Source organism: Rana temporaria, chromosome 5 (assembly GCF_905171775.1).
Source record: "Rana temporaria chromosome 5, aRanTem1.1, whole genome shotgun sequence".
Lineage (NCBI taxonomy): Eukaryota > Metazoa > Chordata > Amphibia > Anura > Ranidae > Rana > Rana temporaria.
The window spans coordinates 404,853,234-404,866,989 of NC_053493.1; the positions used below are offsets into that span (position 1 = coordinate 404,853,234).

At 44.7% G+C, this 13,756-nt stretch overlaps 1 protein-coding gene across 4 annotated transcripts in view; it reads left to right on the plus strand.

Annotated features, from left to right (window-relative positions):
* Window positions 1-13,756, plus strand: part of KHDRBS3 (KH RNA binding domain containing, signal transduction associated 3) — a 207,764-nt gene that overhangs the window by 126,109 nt on the left and 67,899 nt on the right. For all 4 annotated transcript variants that reach the window (XM_040355004.1, XM_040355003.1, XM_040355002.1 and 1 more), the window contains exon 7: window positions 10,382-10,568. In XM_040355004.1, the coding sequence (XP_040210938.1) occupies window positions 10,382-10,568 (187 nt within the window). The remainder of the gene's footprint in view (window positions 1-10,381; window positions 10,569-13,756) is intronic.

A 13,756-nucleotide genomic window follows, 5' to 3' on the forward strand; every position in this document is an offset into this window, starting at 1 on the left:
TGCCTCATCAGTGCCCATCAGTGCTGCCTTATCAGTGCCCTTCAGTGAAGGAGAAAACATCATTTTAAAAATGACAGTCTTTTTTATTTTAGCATTGAAAAAACACAGTGGTGATCAAATACCACAAAAAGAAAGCTCTATATGTGGAAAGAAAATGATAAAAAATTGGTTTGTTTATAGTGTTGCGTGACCGCGCAATTGTCATTCAAAGTGCGACAGCGCTGAAAGCTGAAAATTGTCCTGGGCAGGAAGGGTCAAAAGTGCCCGGTATTGAAGGGGTTAAGCTTAGCCTGAGGAGGCCCCTATCTTGGGGGTTCTTTCATTCTGGGCAGTCTGCTGGAGATGCTGCTGAGAGAAGGAAAAAATGGATGATTTCCATTTTATATACCTATTTACTAGAGACAGAAGTGTCAGATATGAATAAACTATGTGAAGGTTGGATGAGAGATGTCCCAAAACTATCGGTAGAAAATTGGGGAAAGATATAAATTTCCATTCCAGATTCCAGTCTCACTTCGAGACAAATGAATACAATTTAAAATAACACATAGGAGTTATTACACACTGTATAAAATGTTCAAAATATTTCCATCAAATTCTCAAAACTGTTGGAGATGTGCAGGTACCCCAGGAAATGTTATTCATATATTCTGGTCCTGTCCGAAGATAGTGCTATTCTGGAGAGAGGTCTTGAGAGTAATCAATAAAGTGACGTCAGTTCAGCTCGATTTTAGAGGCAGAGGTCTGCCTATTGGGACTGGTAGAGGAAAACATGGCCCCTATAGAAAGAAGAACACAGGTGGGCCTGTTGCTCTTCTATGCAAGAAAGGCAATAGTAATAAACTGAAAGAGGGTAGAAGCTCCCTCGTTGGCGCAATGTAAAAATTTGGTTAACCACTTAAGGACCGCCTACTGCAGATAAACGTCGGCAGAATGGCACGGCTGGGCACAAGCACGTGCCTGTACGTCCTCTTTAAGTGCCCAGCCGTGGGTCACGGGCGCACGCTGGTACAAAGCTCCGTGACCGCGGACGTGGGACCCGAGGACACGATCGCCGCTGGAGTCCCACAATCGGGCTCTGGAGCTGAAGAACGGGGAGAGCTATGTGTAAACACAGCTTCCCCGTTTTTCACAGTGGCAGCTTCATTGATCGTGTGTTCCCTAATATAGGGAAACGCGATCAATGACGTCACACGTCCAGCCCCGCCCCCCTACACATAGAAAAACATATGAGGTTCGCACATAACCCCTACAGCGCCCCCTAGTGGTTAACTCCCAAACTGCAATTGTCATTTTCACAGTAATCAGTGCATTTTTATTGCATTTTTTGCTGTGAAAATGACAATGGTCCCAAAAATGTGTCAAAATTGTCCGATGTGTCCGCCATAATGTTGCAGTCACAAAAAAAAATGCTAATCGCCGCCATTAGTTTTTTTATAAAAATGTAATAAAACTATCTCCTATTTTGTAAAAGCTTATTGTGATTTTTTTTAACCAAAAATAGGTAGAAGAATACGTATCGGCCTAAACTGAGGGGAAAAAAAAAGTGTTTTTATATCTTTTTGGGGGATATTTATTATAGCAAAAAGTAAAAAATATTGAATTTTTTTCAAAATTGTCGCTCTATTTTTGTTTATAGCGCAAAAAATAAAAACCGCAGAGGTGATCAAATACCACCAAAAGAAAGCTCAATTTGTGGGAAAATAAGTATTTTGTTTGGGAGCCACATCACACGACCGCGCAATTGTCAGTTAAAGCGACGCAGTGCCGAATCACAAAAACTGGCCAGGTCCTTTACCTGCATAAAGGTCCGGGTCTTAAGTGGTAAATAGCAACTTGTCACTGTATAAGCAGACATATTGTAATAGAGGTAACGGGGAGAAATACGGAAAGGTATGGGCAAACTGGATAGAGAATGTGACAACGGCTTCAGGGTAGGGGAGTACGGAAGTAGGAGGGAACTACACCTATGGAAGAAAGGGTTAAGAAAGGGGTTAAATGTATATTGGGCCAGATTCACAGCCGAGATACTCCGTCGTATCTCAGATACTCCGTCGTATCTCTCAGAGTATCTATGCGGCTGATTCATAGAATCAGTTACGCATAGATATCCCTAAGATCCGACAGGTGTAATTGTTTTACACTGTCGGATCTTAGGATGCAGTACCGCGGCCGCCGCTGGAGGGAGTTCATGTCGTAAACCAGCATCGGGTATGCAAATTAGTAGTTACGGTGATCCACAACGGTTTTTCGCATTTGCTACGTCGCTGCTAGTCTAGTTTCCCGTCGCAAAGTTAGTCGTCGTTTTAAGTGCCCTAACTTTACACAGCACACGTATGTGCTGTATAAAGTATGGCCGTCGTTCCCGCGTCGAAATGTAAAAATGTTTCCTTCTTGCGTAAGACGTCCGGGAATACGGAAGTACGCTACGCACGTCGCCGTTCGAAAAAATGACGTCACTTCGTGCAAAGCACGGCGGGAAATTCAAAAGGGAGCATGCGCAGTAGGTCCGGCGCGGGAGCGCGCCTAATTTAGACACACACAGGTGATCTGTCCAATCCCGAGCAGGGGGGAGTGTCTATACACGGCGCGGCGGGGAACACAGCTATTCAAACGAAAGCTGTAATGTTCCCCGCACACTGATTAACGCGGCAGCAGCGGCATCATCTAGGTATGGGGGACATGGCTGCATATATGGGGGACATGGCTGGATATATGGGGGGGACGTGGCTGGATATATGTGGAGGACATGTCTGGATATATGTGGGGGACATGGCTGGATATATGGGGGGACATGGCTGGATATATGTGGGGGACATGGATGGATATATGTGGGGGACATGGATGGATATATGTGGGGGACATGGCTGGATATATGGGGGGACATGGCTGGATATATGGGGGGACATGGCTGGATATATGGGGGGACATAGCTGCATATGTGGGGGACATGGCTGGATATATGGGGGGACATGGCTGCAATATGTGGGGGGACATGGCTGGATATATGGGGGGACATGGCTGCAATATGTGGGGGGACATGGCTGCAATATGTGGGGGGACATGGCTGCAATATGTGGGGGGACATGGCTGCAATATGTGGGGGACATGGCTGCAATATGTGGGGGACATGGCTGCATATGTGGGGGGACATGGTTGCATTTGGGGACACATTTAAAAAAAGTATCGGTATTCGGTATCAGCGAGTACATGAAAAAAAGTATCGGTACTTGTACTCGGTCCTAAAAAAAATGGTATCGGGACAACCCTAATACAGACGTTCGAGTTTCTCGTCGAAAACCAGCCCATGGAGGATCTCGACGAGCCAAATCAGACTCCCGTCGAGGAAATAGAGAACTTGCTCTCTTTTTGGCTCGACAAGGTTCTCGACAGTTTCCTCGACGAAAATGTACACACGACCGGTTTCCTCTGCAAAAAAATATCTCCCAGCAAGGTTCTTGCTGGTTTTTGCCGAGAAACTCGGTCGTGTGTACGAGGCCTGAGAAAGAAAAGTTAAAAATATATATATTTTTTCCAAAACTGTTGCTCTATTTTTGTTTATAGCGCAAAAAATTAAAACCTCAGAGGTGATCAAATACCACCAAAAGATAGCTCTATTTGTGGGGGAAAAAGGACGTTAATTATGTTTAGATGTGATGTCCAACGACCGCGCAATTGTCAGTTAAAGTGACGCAGTGCCGAATCAAAGAAAGTGCTCCGGTCAGGAAGGGGGTAACTTCTTCTGGGGCTGAAATGGAAGCTGATTGGCTACAATGCACAGCTGCACCAGATTCTGAGTGCTCCAGTTTTAATAAATCACCCCGATTGTTTTAAGGCAGTGGTTCTCAACCTTCTAGTGCCGTGACCCCTTGATAACATTTCCCAAGTTGTGGGGACCCCTAACAGTAAAATTATTTTGTAGCGTGTGTTGTCGGCACCCATTTAGCACTCCCTGAGGCCCTTCCACTCATACAGTATTAAATCCCATTATGCTACATCTTAGGATGTACCACTTTTTCTCTTTGTTCTCCATTCTTTCCCTTTTATCTCGCTATCCTAATTTTTATTTTGTTTCCCATCACTCTCTAGCCGTCTTTCTTGTTGTTTAACTGGTTCCTGACCAGCCGCCGTCGTTTTACGGCAGCAGGTCGGCTCCCCTGCGCAAGAGCACGTAGCTATACATCGGCTCTCGCGCCCCCGACTCCTGTGCGCGTGCCCGGCGGGCGCGATCGCCGCCGGGCACACGCGATTGCTCGTTACAGAGCGGGGACCAGGAGCTGTGTGTGTAAACACACCCAGGGAACATACTTAACCCCTTCCCCGCCCCCTAGTGTTAACCCCTTCACTGCCAGTGGCATTTTTATAGTAATCCAATGCATTTTTATAGCACTGATCGCTATAAAAATGCCAATGGTCCCAAAAATGTGTCAAAAGTGTCCAAAGTGTCCGCCATAATGTCGCAGTACCAAAAAAAAACGCTGATCGCCGCCATTACTAGTAAAAAAAATATTAATAAAAATGCCATAACATGCCATAAAAATACCCCCTATTTTGTAAACGCTATAACTTTTGCGCAAACCAATCAATAAGCGCTTATTGCGATTTTTTTTTTTTTACTAAAAATATGTAGAATAATACGTATCAGTCTAAACTGAGGAAAAAAAAAAGATATTTATTATAGCAAAAAGTAAAAAATATAATTTTCTTTCAAAATTGGCGCTCTATTTTTGTTTATAGCGCAAAAAATAAAAACCGCAGAGGTGTTCAAATACCACCAAAAGAAAGCTCTATTTGTGGGGAAAAAAGGACGCCAATTTTGTTTGGGAGCCACATCACACGACCACGCAATTGTCAGTTAAAGCGACGCAGTGCCGAATCGCAAAAGTGCTCTGGTCTTTGACCAGCAATATGGTTCGGGGGTTAAGTAGTTAATGGCAACTTAAATCACTGGTAGTGTTACTCACTGTGTCTCGACTTTGTGGTGTCTCGCAGCAGTGACACCTATGCCGAAATCAGGATATAGGGTCTCCTCCAGCCCCTCCCACTTCACATTCATCACCAGTCAGCTGACCTCTAGTCTCTGCCCGCCAGCCATGCCCTGAACTGAGTAGGTGACTTTGAAGAGGCGGAGTGGGTGGCCGCAGGCTCCAGGGACAGCCCTGCTGGTCGGCTGCATGAAGGCTAGGCTTCAGGAACAGCCCAGGATTTGGTGACCCCTGTCATATCGTCATTTGACCCCCAAGGGGTCCCGACCTCCAGGTTGAGAACCACTGTTTTAAGGCCTGTTTAAAATGCCCACATACCCCCATAAGTATCTTGTATAACATTTTTCCAGGGGATATTGGAAGGGATCTAGAGTCATAATTCATGCCTTACTTATCTATAAAAGCTGTACTGCCTGACAATCTCTGGAGAATTTTCAGAAATGTCCACCACCCTCCCCCGGTATTTACACATGTGCAATGTTTTCAACATGGCATAAAAAAAAAAGCTTTTTCGTAAACAGGTTTTCTAAAAGCGGAAAGCTTGTTTTGATGGAGCACAATTCCAGAGGTCTCCATGGAATCTCTGTGTTCCCACCCTTAGATGATATATTATTCATCTACCTGTTGTTTGGTGTGCGTGTTTGTGTAGGTCTCCTATTTATGTCTCAAGAATAACATGAAATGATGGTGGCTCTTACAAAGCAATGATGCAATTTCAGTGGCTTCTTTTAACAGGTGATTTATACATAAAATATAAGGATATGGCAAGTCAACGGCTAATGAAAGATCAAATTAAAAATTATTAACGCTGCTCAAATTTTGCCTCCCCTGGCTCCTTCTACTCCCACATCAATATGTCATTTGCTGAAGTTAATGCATTTTTTTTTCTTTAAATAAAACCTTTCCATTTTTTAACCACTTCTGCCCCGCAATAATTTACCCCCTTCCTGACCAGAGCACGTTTTGCGATTCCTCACTGCGTTGCTTTAACTGACAATTGTGCGGTCGTGTGGCGCTGTACCCAAACAAAATTGACATTCTTTTTTTTCCCACAGATAGAGATTTCTTTTGGTGGTATTTGATCACCTCTGCGGTTTTTATTTTTTTCCCTATAAACAAAAATAAAGCGACAATTTTGAAAAAGAAAGCAATATTTTTTACTTTTTGATAAAATAACTATCCCCCCAAAAATATAAAAAACAAATTTCTTTCTCAGTTTAGGCCGATATGTATTCTTTGTCTATTCATTGTCTATTCATTGTCATTTATATAGCGATCAGTGCTATAAAAATGCATTGATTACTGTGTAAATGACACTGGCAGGGAAGAGGTTAACCACTAGGGGGCAAGGAAGGGGTGTGTGTCCTAGGGAGTGATTCTAACTGGGGAGGGGGGCTGGGCTACCAGTGACATGACATTGATCACTGCTCCCAATGACAGTGAGCAGTAGATCACTGTCCTGTCACTAGGCAGAACAGGGAAATGTCTTGTTTACACAGACACCCTCCTGTTCTGCAGCTCCGTGACACAATCATGGGACATCGGCAGACATCGAGTCCACGGAACCCGCGGGCACGATCACAGAGCTTGCGGGGGGCGTGGGCGCACCCGTGCGGCGGGCTTTTCAAAGCAACATACAGGTACGTTGCTTTGCCCACAGGAGCCATTCTGCCGATGTATATCATCGTGAAGTTTAGACCCAGTGATGGCAACGCTGTGTTATGAAATGCAGGCAGATCATGGCAGATAGGAGGGGATGACAGGTAGCTATACATACCTTCCTGAAAACATCACAGAACCCTGCCTCAGTACTCCTCTCAAGAACCCTCAGCCCTAATACAAGTGATTTCTTGGGAAAATAGCTAAAGAGCTATGAAAATATCACAATGCCTTGATGAGTAGTTGTCAGTCTGCAGGTGTGGGTGTTCCTAGGCAAACTGAATTTTCATGTAAACTACCCCTAGTAATGCCCACATGCGATTCTGAAAATCCAGGTTTGAAAGAATTGTGCCCACACCAAGCTAGACAAACAAAGATTTGGGGGGCACACCCTAAAAAATGCATTAAAGATGGTGCAGCCATAAGACCATATAGACAATAAAAAGGATTACAGCGCACACATACACAAATTACATTTAACTCCTGCAAGGCTATTTAAAGACACCTTAGCATATTCAGAAAATATGGGGAATTAGTTGCATCATATGGCCATATAGTGCTAAGCCCACTACTACTTTAAAGTACCCCAATATCGGCCTACAGGGTTGAAAGAATCGTGCCCACACCAAGCTAGAGACCTCTTGTGTTCACAAAGCAGCAGGTCAACTGCTCAGCATGGGAACCAAACCCTAGTGGAGATCACTGGAGTAATGGTATAGAAGCTACTAAAGTGATTTCCAGCTTCAGTGGGGATCCCGCAGGTATAGCACATGCATACTTACATTGGTCCAAGCTGGATCAACATAACTATGTAAAAACTGTCATACCTAGACTTCATCTTCAAGCGTCTCGTTCGATTAGTGTCTGAAAGTCAGATAAGCAAGGTATAGTGACAACGGATATTCCTGTGAACATTGTTGAGTATTCTGGAAAGATTGTTTTGAGGTTCATATGAACTCAAAGGTTGGTAGGAGGTTAAAAAAAAATAGTCACATCATTTTGCTGGGTCAGGTGGCCTTTGGGTGATCAATGAGTTGTTGCATTGTAACATACTAGAGGTTTTTGGAGTATGATCCTATAACTTCCTTGGTTATTTGTGTTTTTTTCAAGAGTTTGCTTCCACGGAAAAAGTAGGAATATGTATTTGATAATGTCTTGGAGGGATTGGCTGAGGACATGGACCATTCTAGTTATAAATGTTGCCCTTAAGGACAATGACTCCCTCCTTGTTACCGTATATATACGAGTATAAGCCGAGTTTTTCAGCACATTTTTTTTGTGTTGAAAAAGCCCCCCTCAGCCTATACTCGAGTCTCTCCGATCTGTATACCTGAGCAGGCCCTGTTTCATGCAGTCAGACGGTAGCCGTCCAGTGTAACAAAGCCCCGCCTTCTCCTCATCCATGATAGGCGGACCACTGAACACTGACTCACTGCTGGGAGTATGAGTGTTCTGTCTATCACGGACGAGGAGGAGGCGGGGCTTTGTTACACTGGACGTCCGCCGACTGACTACATGACATGGAGATCAGGTATGCAGATCAGCATAGTGAGGCATGCAATGGGCACAGTGAGGCATGCAAATGGCCACAGTGAGGCTGCAAATGGCCACAGTGAGGCTGCAGATGGGCACAGTGAGGCTGAAAATGGGCACAGTGAAGCTGCAAATGGGCATTGTTGACCCTCTTTTCCACTTACAGTAGCTGCTGCATTTCCTACCCTAGGCTTATACTCGAGTTAATACCTTTTTCCATTTTTTTGTGGTAAAATCAGGTGCCTCAGCTTATGTTCGGGTCGGCTTATACACGAGTATATACAGTACATTGTCAAAACTGTTTATTGTTTGTGACAAAGGTTGTACTTGTGAACATTGTTGGGTATTCTGGAAAGTTTAGGCAAAAAGCAAAGTTTCCCCACCCATCCACACTTGTTTTGAGGTTCATTGGAAGTCAAGCGTTGGTAGAAGTTAAAAAAAAAAAAAAAAAAACATTGTCACAGCATTTTGCGGGGTCAGGGGGTCTTTGGGTGATCAATAAATTGTTGCATTATTACAAACTATTGGCCCATCAGGGTATGATCCTTCAACTTTCTTGGTTATTGGTGGTTCTACCAAGAGTTTGCTTCCCTGGGAAAAAGTAAGAGACTGTGTTTAATAATGCCTTGGAGCCAGTGGGGGATTGGCTAAGGACATTGGGCACTTCTAGTTATAAATGTTGCCTTTAAGAACAATGACATGTCTAATGCACACGATCGTTTTTAATGTCATGGAAAAAAATAAGTTTTTCTCAACGTGATTCTTGTCAAGCCTGCCTTGCATACACACGATCGTGAAAAAAAAAGCAAAGCGTGGTGACGTACAACACGTACGACGGCACTATAAAGGGGAAGTTCCATTCGGATGGCGCCACCCTTTGGGCAGCTTTTGCCGATTTCGTGTTAGTAAAAGTTTGGTAAGAGACGATTCGCGCCTTTCAGTCTTCGTGCTTTTCAGTCTGTTACAGCGTGACGAATGTGCCATCTCCATTACAAACGCTAGTTTTACCAGAACGAGTGCTCCCATCTCATAACTTGCTTCTGAGCATGCACGTTTTTTTCCCGTCGTTAAAGCCTACACACGACCAGTTTTCACGACGACGTGCAAAACTACGCGAAAAATTTGAGCTTGTTCTAAATTTTTAATGCCCATTAAAACGACGAGAAAAATGCTCTGGAGCCCACACAGTCGTTTTTAATGACCAATTAAAAAAAATAGAATTGTGTCTTTTGGAAATGTCTCCTAAACCGTGTACGTTTAGGAGATATTTCTTGCACCTACAGGTAAGCCTTAATCTAGGCTTACCTGTAGGTCTAAGTGGTCTGTAAGGCCTCGTACACACGGACGGACTGTCCGCTGAAATCGGTCCGCCGGACCGTTTTCAGCGGACATGTCCGCCCGGAGATTTCTGTCTGATGGTTGTACACACCATCAGACAGAAATCCGCGCGTACACGATACGCGGTGACGTGGCCCTGGAAGGTCAATGCTTCCACGCATGCGTCGAATCACTTTGACGCATGCGAGGGATGGCGGCCGAGCGGACATGTCCGGTGAGTCTGTACAGACGACCGAACATGTCCGACGAACAGGTTTCCAGCGGACAGGTTTCTTAGCATGCTAAGAAATTTTTGGCCGCTGGAAAACGGTCGGCTGGACAAATGTCCGCTGGAAAACGGTCCAATAGGCCGTACACACGACCGAACATGTCCGCTGAAACTGGTCCGCGGACAAGTATCAGCGGACAGATCCGGTCGTGTGTACAAGGCCTTAGGGTTTACAACCACTTTAAGGGAGGCGAGTTAGCGATGTCTGAAAACAAATTTACCTAGGGAAGCCTGCATCACCTCCATCTTAAAAACTGTGCTTCGGCCACCTCCATTAGATTATCCCTCACATAAAATACCTTTTGTACCACCTACCCCTCCCTAAGCTCCATGAACAGGGCCCTGCTATTCCTTCTGTATTTCACTGTATTGCAGTTGTACTCCTTTTTTAATGGTAAAAGGCTGCACAAGCTGCTGATGCTATATAAATCCTGTATAACAATTCTAATGGCTCTGATGTTCAGATTTATGGTACATGTAGTCAATATCTTTCCAATTCTGCTTTGTAATGCTACATTTTGTATGATAAATTATTAAAATGCTTTTTTAAATGACAAATAGTTGCACTATATAACCTGAATTGTAAATTTATTTTCAGGAGCCGTGGAGGAGTGCCACCCGCTTCTGCAGGAGTACCAAGAGGGGCACCAGCTCCCAGAGGAGTCACCCCTGCCAGGGTCCCATCTATAAGAGCTCGGGGAATATTGGCCACACGAGCAAGAGGACTACCTCCTCCCGCTGGTTATCGACCACCACTGCCAGCACAGGACACATATGAAGAATATGTAAGTATCAAGGGTCTTGTGCTTGAACCCCCCCCCCCCCCCCAGATCATTTTTATCTTTTTGACTATGCTGCAAGTCATTGGACTCCAAACTGTAGCTTGTGGGCAGGATGCAGCCCATGGGGCACTATTTCTCCCACTGCTATGAGGCACTATTTCTCCCACTGATACCAATGATAGGGCAATATTCCTCCTTCCACTGGGCACAGAAGCTATGTCATTTATTTACTGCCACTGACCACCAAGCTTGAGGCATTATTTACTTGCCACTGACCCTGGGACATTTCCTACTCCCACTGCTCACAATCTGGACCACCTAAAGCCTGAGGGACAGTGAACTGGCCCATATTGAAAGAAAGTTTGAAGATCCCTGCTATAAGCCAAGGGGTCTTCATGGACAGTTGGCCTGGTGGCATTGGGAAATGTTTTGCATGGCTCTGAAAATTAACCTTAAGTAAGGAATAACCCTGATTGTATTTTAATTTTTTTTGGATGATATCATTGAGACATGTTAAACCTTTCTTGCCCAGCCCCAGCATCGCTTTACCTGTGCTATTACGACTGGGAGCAGGAAGGTCTGCCCGATCACATGACCACTGTGATTGGCTGTGAGTGAGTGAATAACTTACCGTATTTTTCGCCGTATAAGACGCTCCGGCATATAAGACACACCCAATTTTAAAGGAGGAAAATCTAGAAAAAAAGATTCTGAACCAAATACTGTAGTAAAATATTTGCCCCCCACTCGTCATGACCATCACACCACCCCCACATTAGTAATAGCCAGTAACATTGCCCCCACATTAGTAATAGCCAGTAACATTGCCCCCACATAGTAATAATAGCCAGTAACAGTGCCCTCACATAGTAATAATAGCCAGTAACATTGCCCCCACATTAGTAATAGCAGCCAGTAACATTGCCCCCACATTAGTAATAGCAGCCAGTAACATTGCCCCCACATAGTAATAACAGCCAGTAACATTGCCCCCACATTAGTAATAGCAGCCAGTAACATTGCCCCCACATAGTAATAACAGCCAGTAACATTACCCCCACATTAGTAATAGCAGCCAGTAACATTGCCCAACATAGTAATAACAGCCAGTAACATTGCCCCCACATTAGTAATAGCAGCCAGTAATATTGCCCCCACATAGTAATTATAGCCAGCAACATTGCCCCCACAACTCACTGTTGTTGCAGATGCATGGCAAGATCTCTGCGCGCGCTCTGCTATGAATAAACAGATCCACGAGCAGAGCAATGATGCCGTCAGCGCGCCGGGTGTACTAAGATGGCCGACCGCTCCGGAGCTAGGCCAAAGCCGCGGTCTTTCCTAAGGCTGCGGCGGCGGTGCGTTCCGCGGAACGCAGATCGGTCAGGCGAAACCGTGTATTCGCCGAATAAGACGCACCAACTTTTCCCCCCCAGTTTTGGGGAAGAAAAAGTATGTCTTACATGGCGAAAAATACGGTATATAGCGCTACAAATGCGGACTAAATCGCCTCAAGGCGCTTTGCATCCAGTGAACGTCCTAATCCTTCAGAAGAGGTAAGTCGTAAGTTTTTTCCTGAAGGCCCGATGGTTTTCCTCCATGAGGATGTCCGTGGGTAGAGCGTTCCATAGCCGTGGTCGTTGGACTGCAAATCTTCGTTCTCCCTTCGATTTGTAGCAGGACTTGGGGATGTGGAGGAGAGGTTGGTTGATCGGAGAACGCGATTGGGAATGTAGTGTTTTTTTTTATCGCATAAGTATTGAGGAGTGTTTCCTTGTGTGCACTTTTGGGTGAGACAGAGGGTCTTGAATGTGATCCAATCCTTTACGGTTAGCCAATGAAGGGTCCTCAGTGAAGGGGTGATGGATTTCCATGTTTTTTTCCCTGTTACCAGTCTTGCTGCCGTGTTCTGGATGACTTGTAGGCGCGAAATCTGGTATTTAGGTAGTCCTATGTAGAGGGAGTTTGTGTAGTTGAGTTGGGAATTGATGATTGTTCCAACTACTACTGCTATTTCCTCTTCTGGGATGAAGGGGATGAGTCTACACAGCAGGCGGAGGAGATGGTCAGATCTGCTGACTACTGATCCTATTTATGCATCCATCGACCTCTCCGAATCAAAGATGACTCCGAGACTTTTGGCTTTGGTGCTCGGGGTAATGGTCTGTCCAAGGATGCTGGGCGGTGTCCATGAAGTCTTATCTTTTGTCTTTCGGTTTGCGTGGAGGAGACGAAGTTCTGTTTTGGATCCTTTGAGTTTAAGGGAGCTCTCAGTCATCCAATCATTGATCAATGTAAGGCAATTTTCCAGTTCGTGATATTGGTCTTTTTTCCCGGTGATGCGAATGTAGAGTTGAGTGTCGTCAGCGTATGAGTGGTAGCACAGGTCCTGTTGGCTGATGATTTTGAGGAGTGGGCGGAGGTAGATGTTAAAGAGCATGGGTGACAGGGGTGATCCTTGAGGGACTCTGCCAGAAATGGTGCATGTTTCAGAGGTGAAGGCTTCTAGTTTCACTGACTGTGAACGATTTTCTAGGAAGGGTGCTGTAACGGTATGGCCCGTGGGACCCAGAGGCTCTTGAAGGATGTGGGGTACTCCTGTTTCAGCTTCACCAATGACTCTTGTGTCTAGGGTCATCCTATGTCCAATAGGGGCATAGGATGTCTGAGAACTGATATCATGGATTACATGAGATGGGACAGTAATGATAATTCACAATGTATTGCAGGATATCTTGAAATATTAAAGGTGGTTAATTCTGAACCCAGCAGGTCAATAGGACAGTGATTCATTCAATGTGGAACGTAGGTAATTAAGTCTGCTACTGTCATGTAAATTAACCTTAGTTTGGCTTCTAAAGACTTGTTCATTGTGTGATGCTAATTAACACTGTATTGTGTGAAAGTTCTATTGATGATAGACATGGAATGTGAATTAACACAATCTAAAAGGTCAGATGTCTGACTTATGTTTACTAAAGGAATGTGTATTGTATTGAGGTGAAAAGAGCCTATCTCAGAGTCACCTCGTCTGGGTAAATGGTTAGTAATTAGCTCATGTTGATTGTGTCAGACCCGAAATGTGTATTGGAGGCTCGTTAGCAACCATTGTATGATGTTGTGGGTGGAGTGTGTCATTGTCCCTTTGATTACTGCAGCATGCTTTCTACTGTATAAAAAGAGCCTGAGTT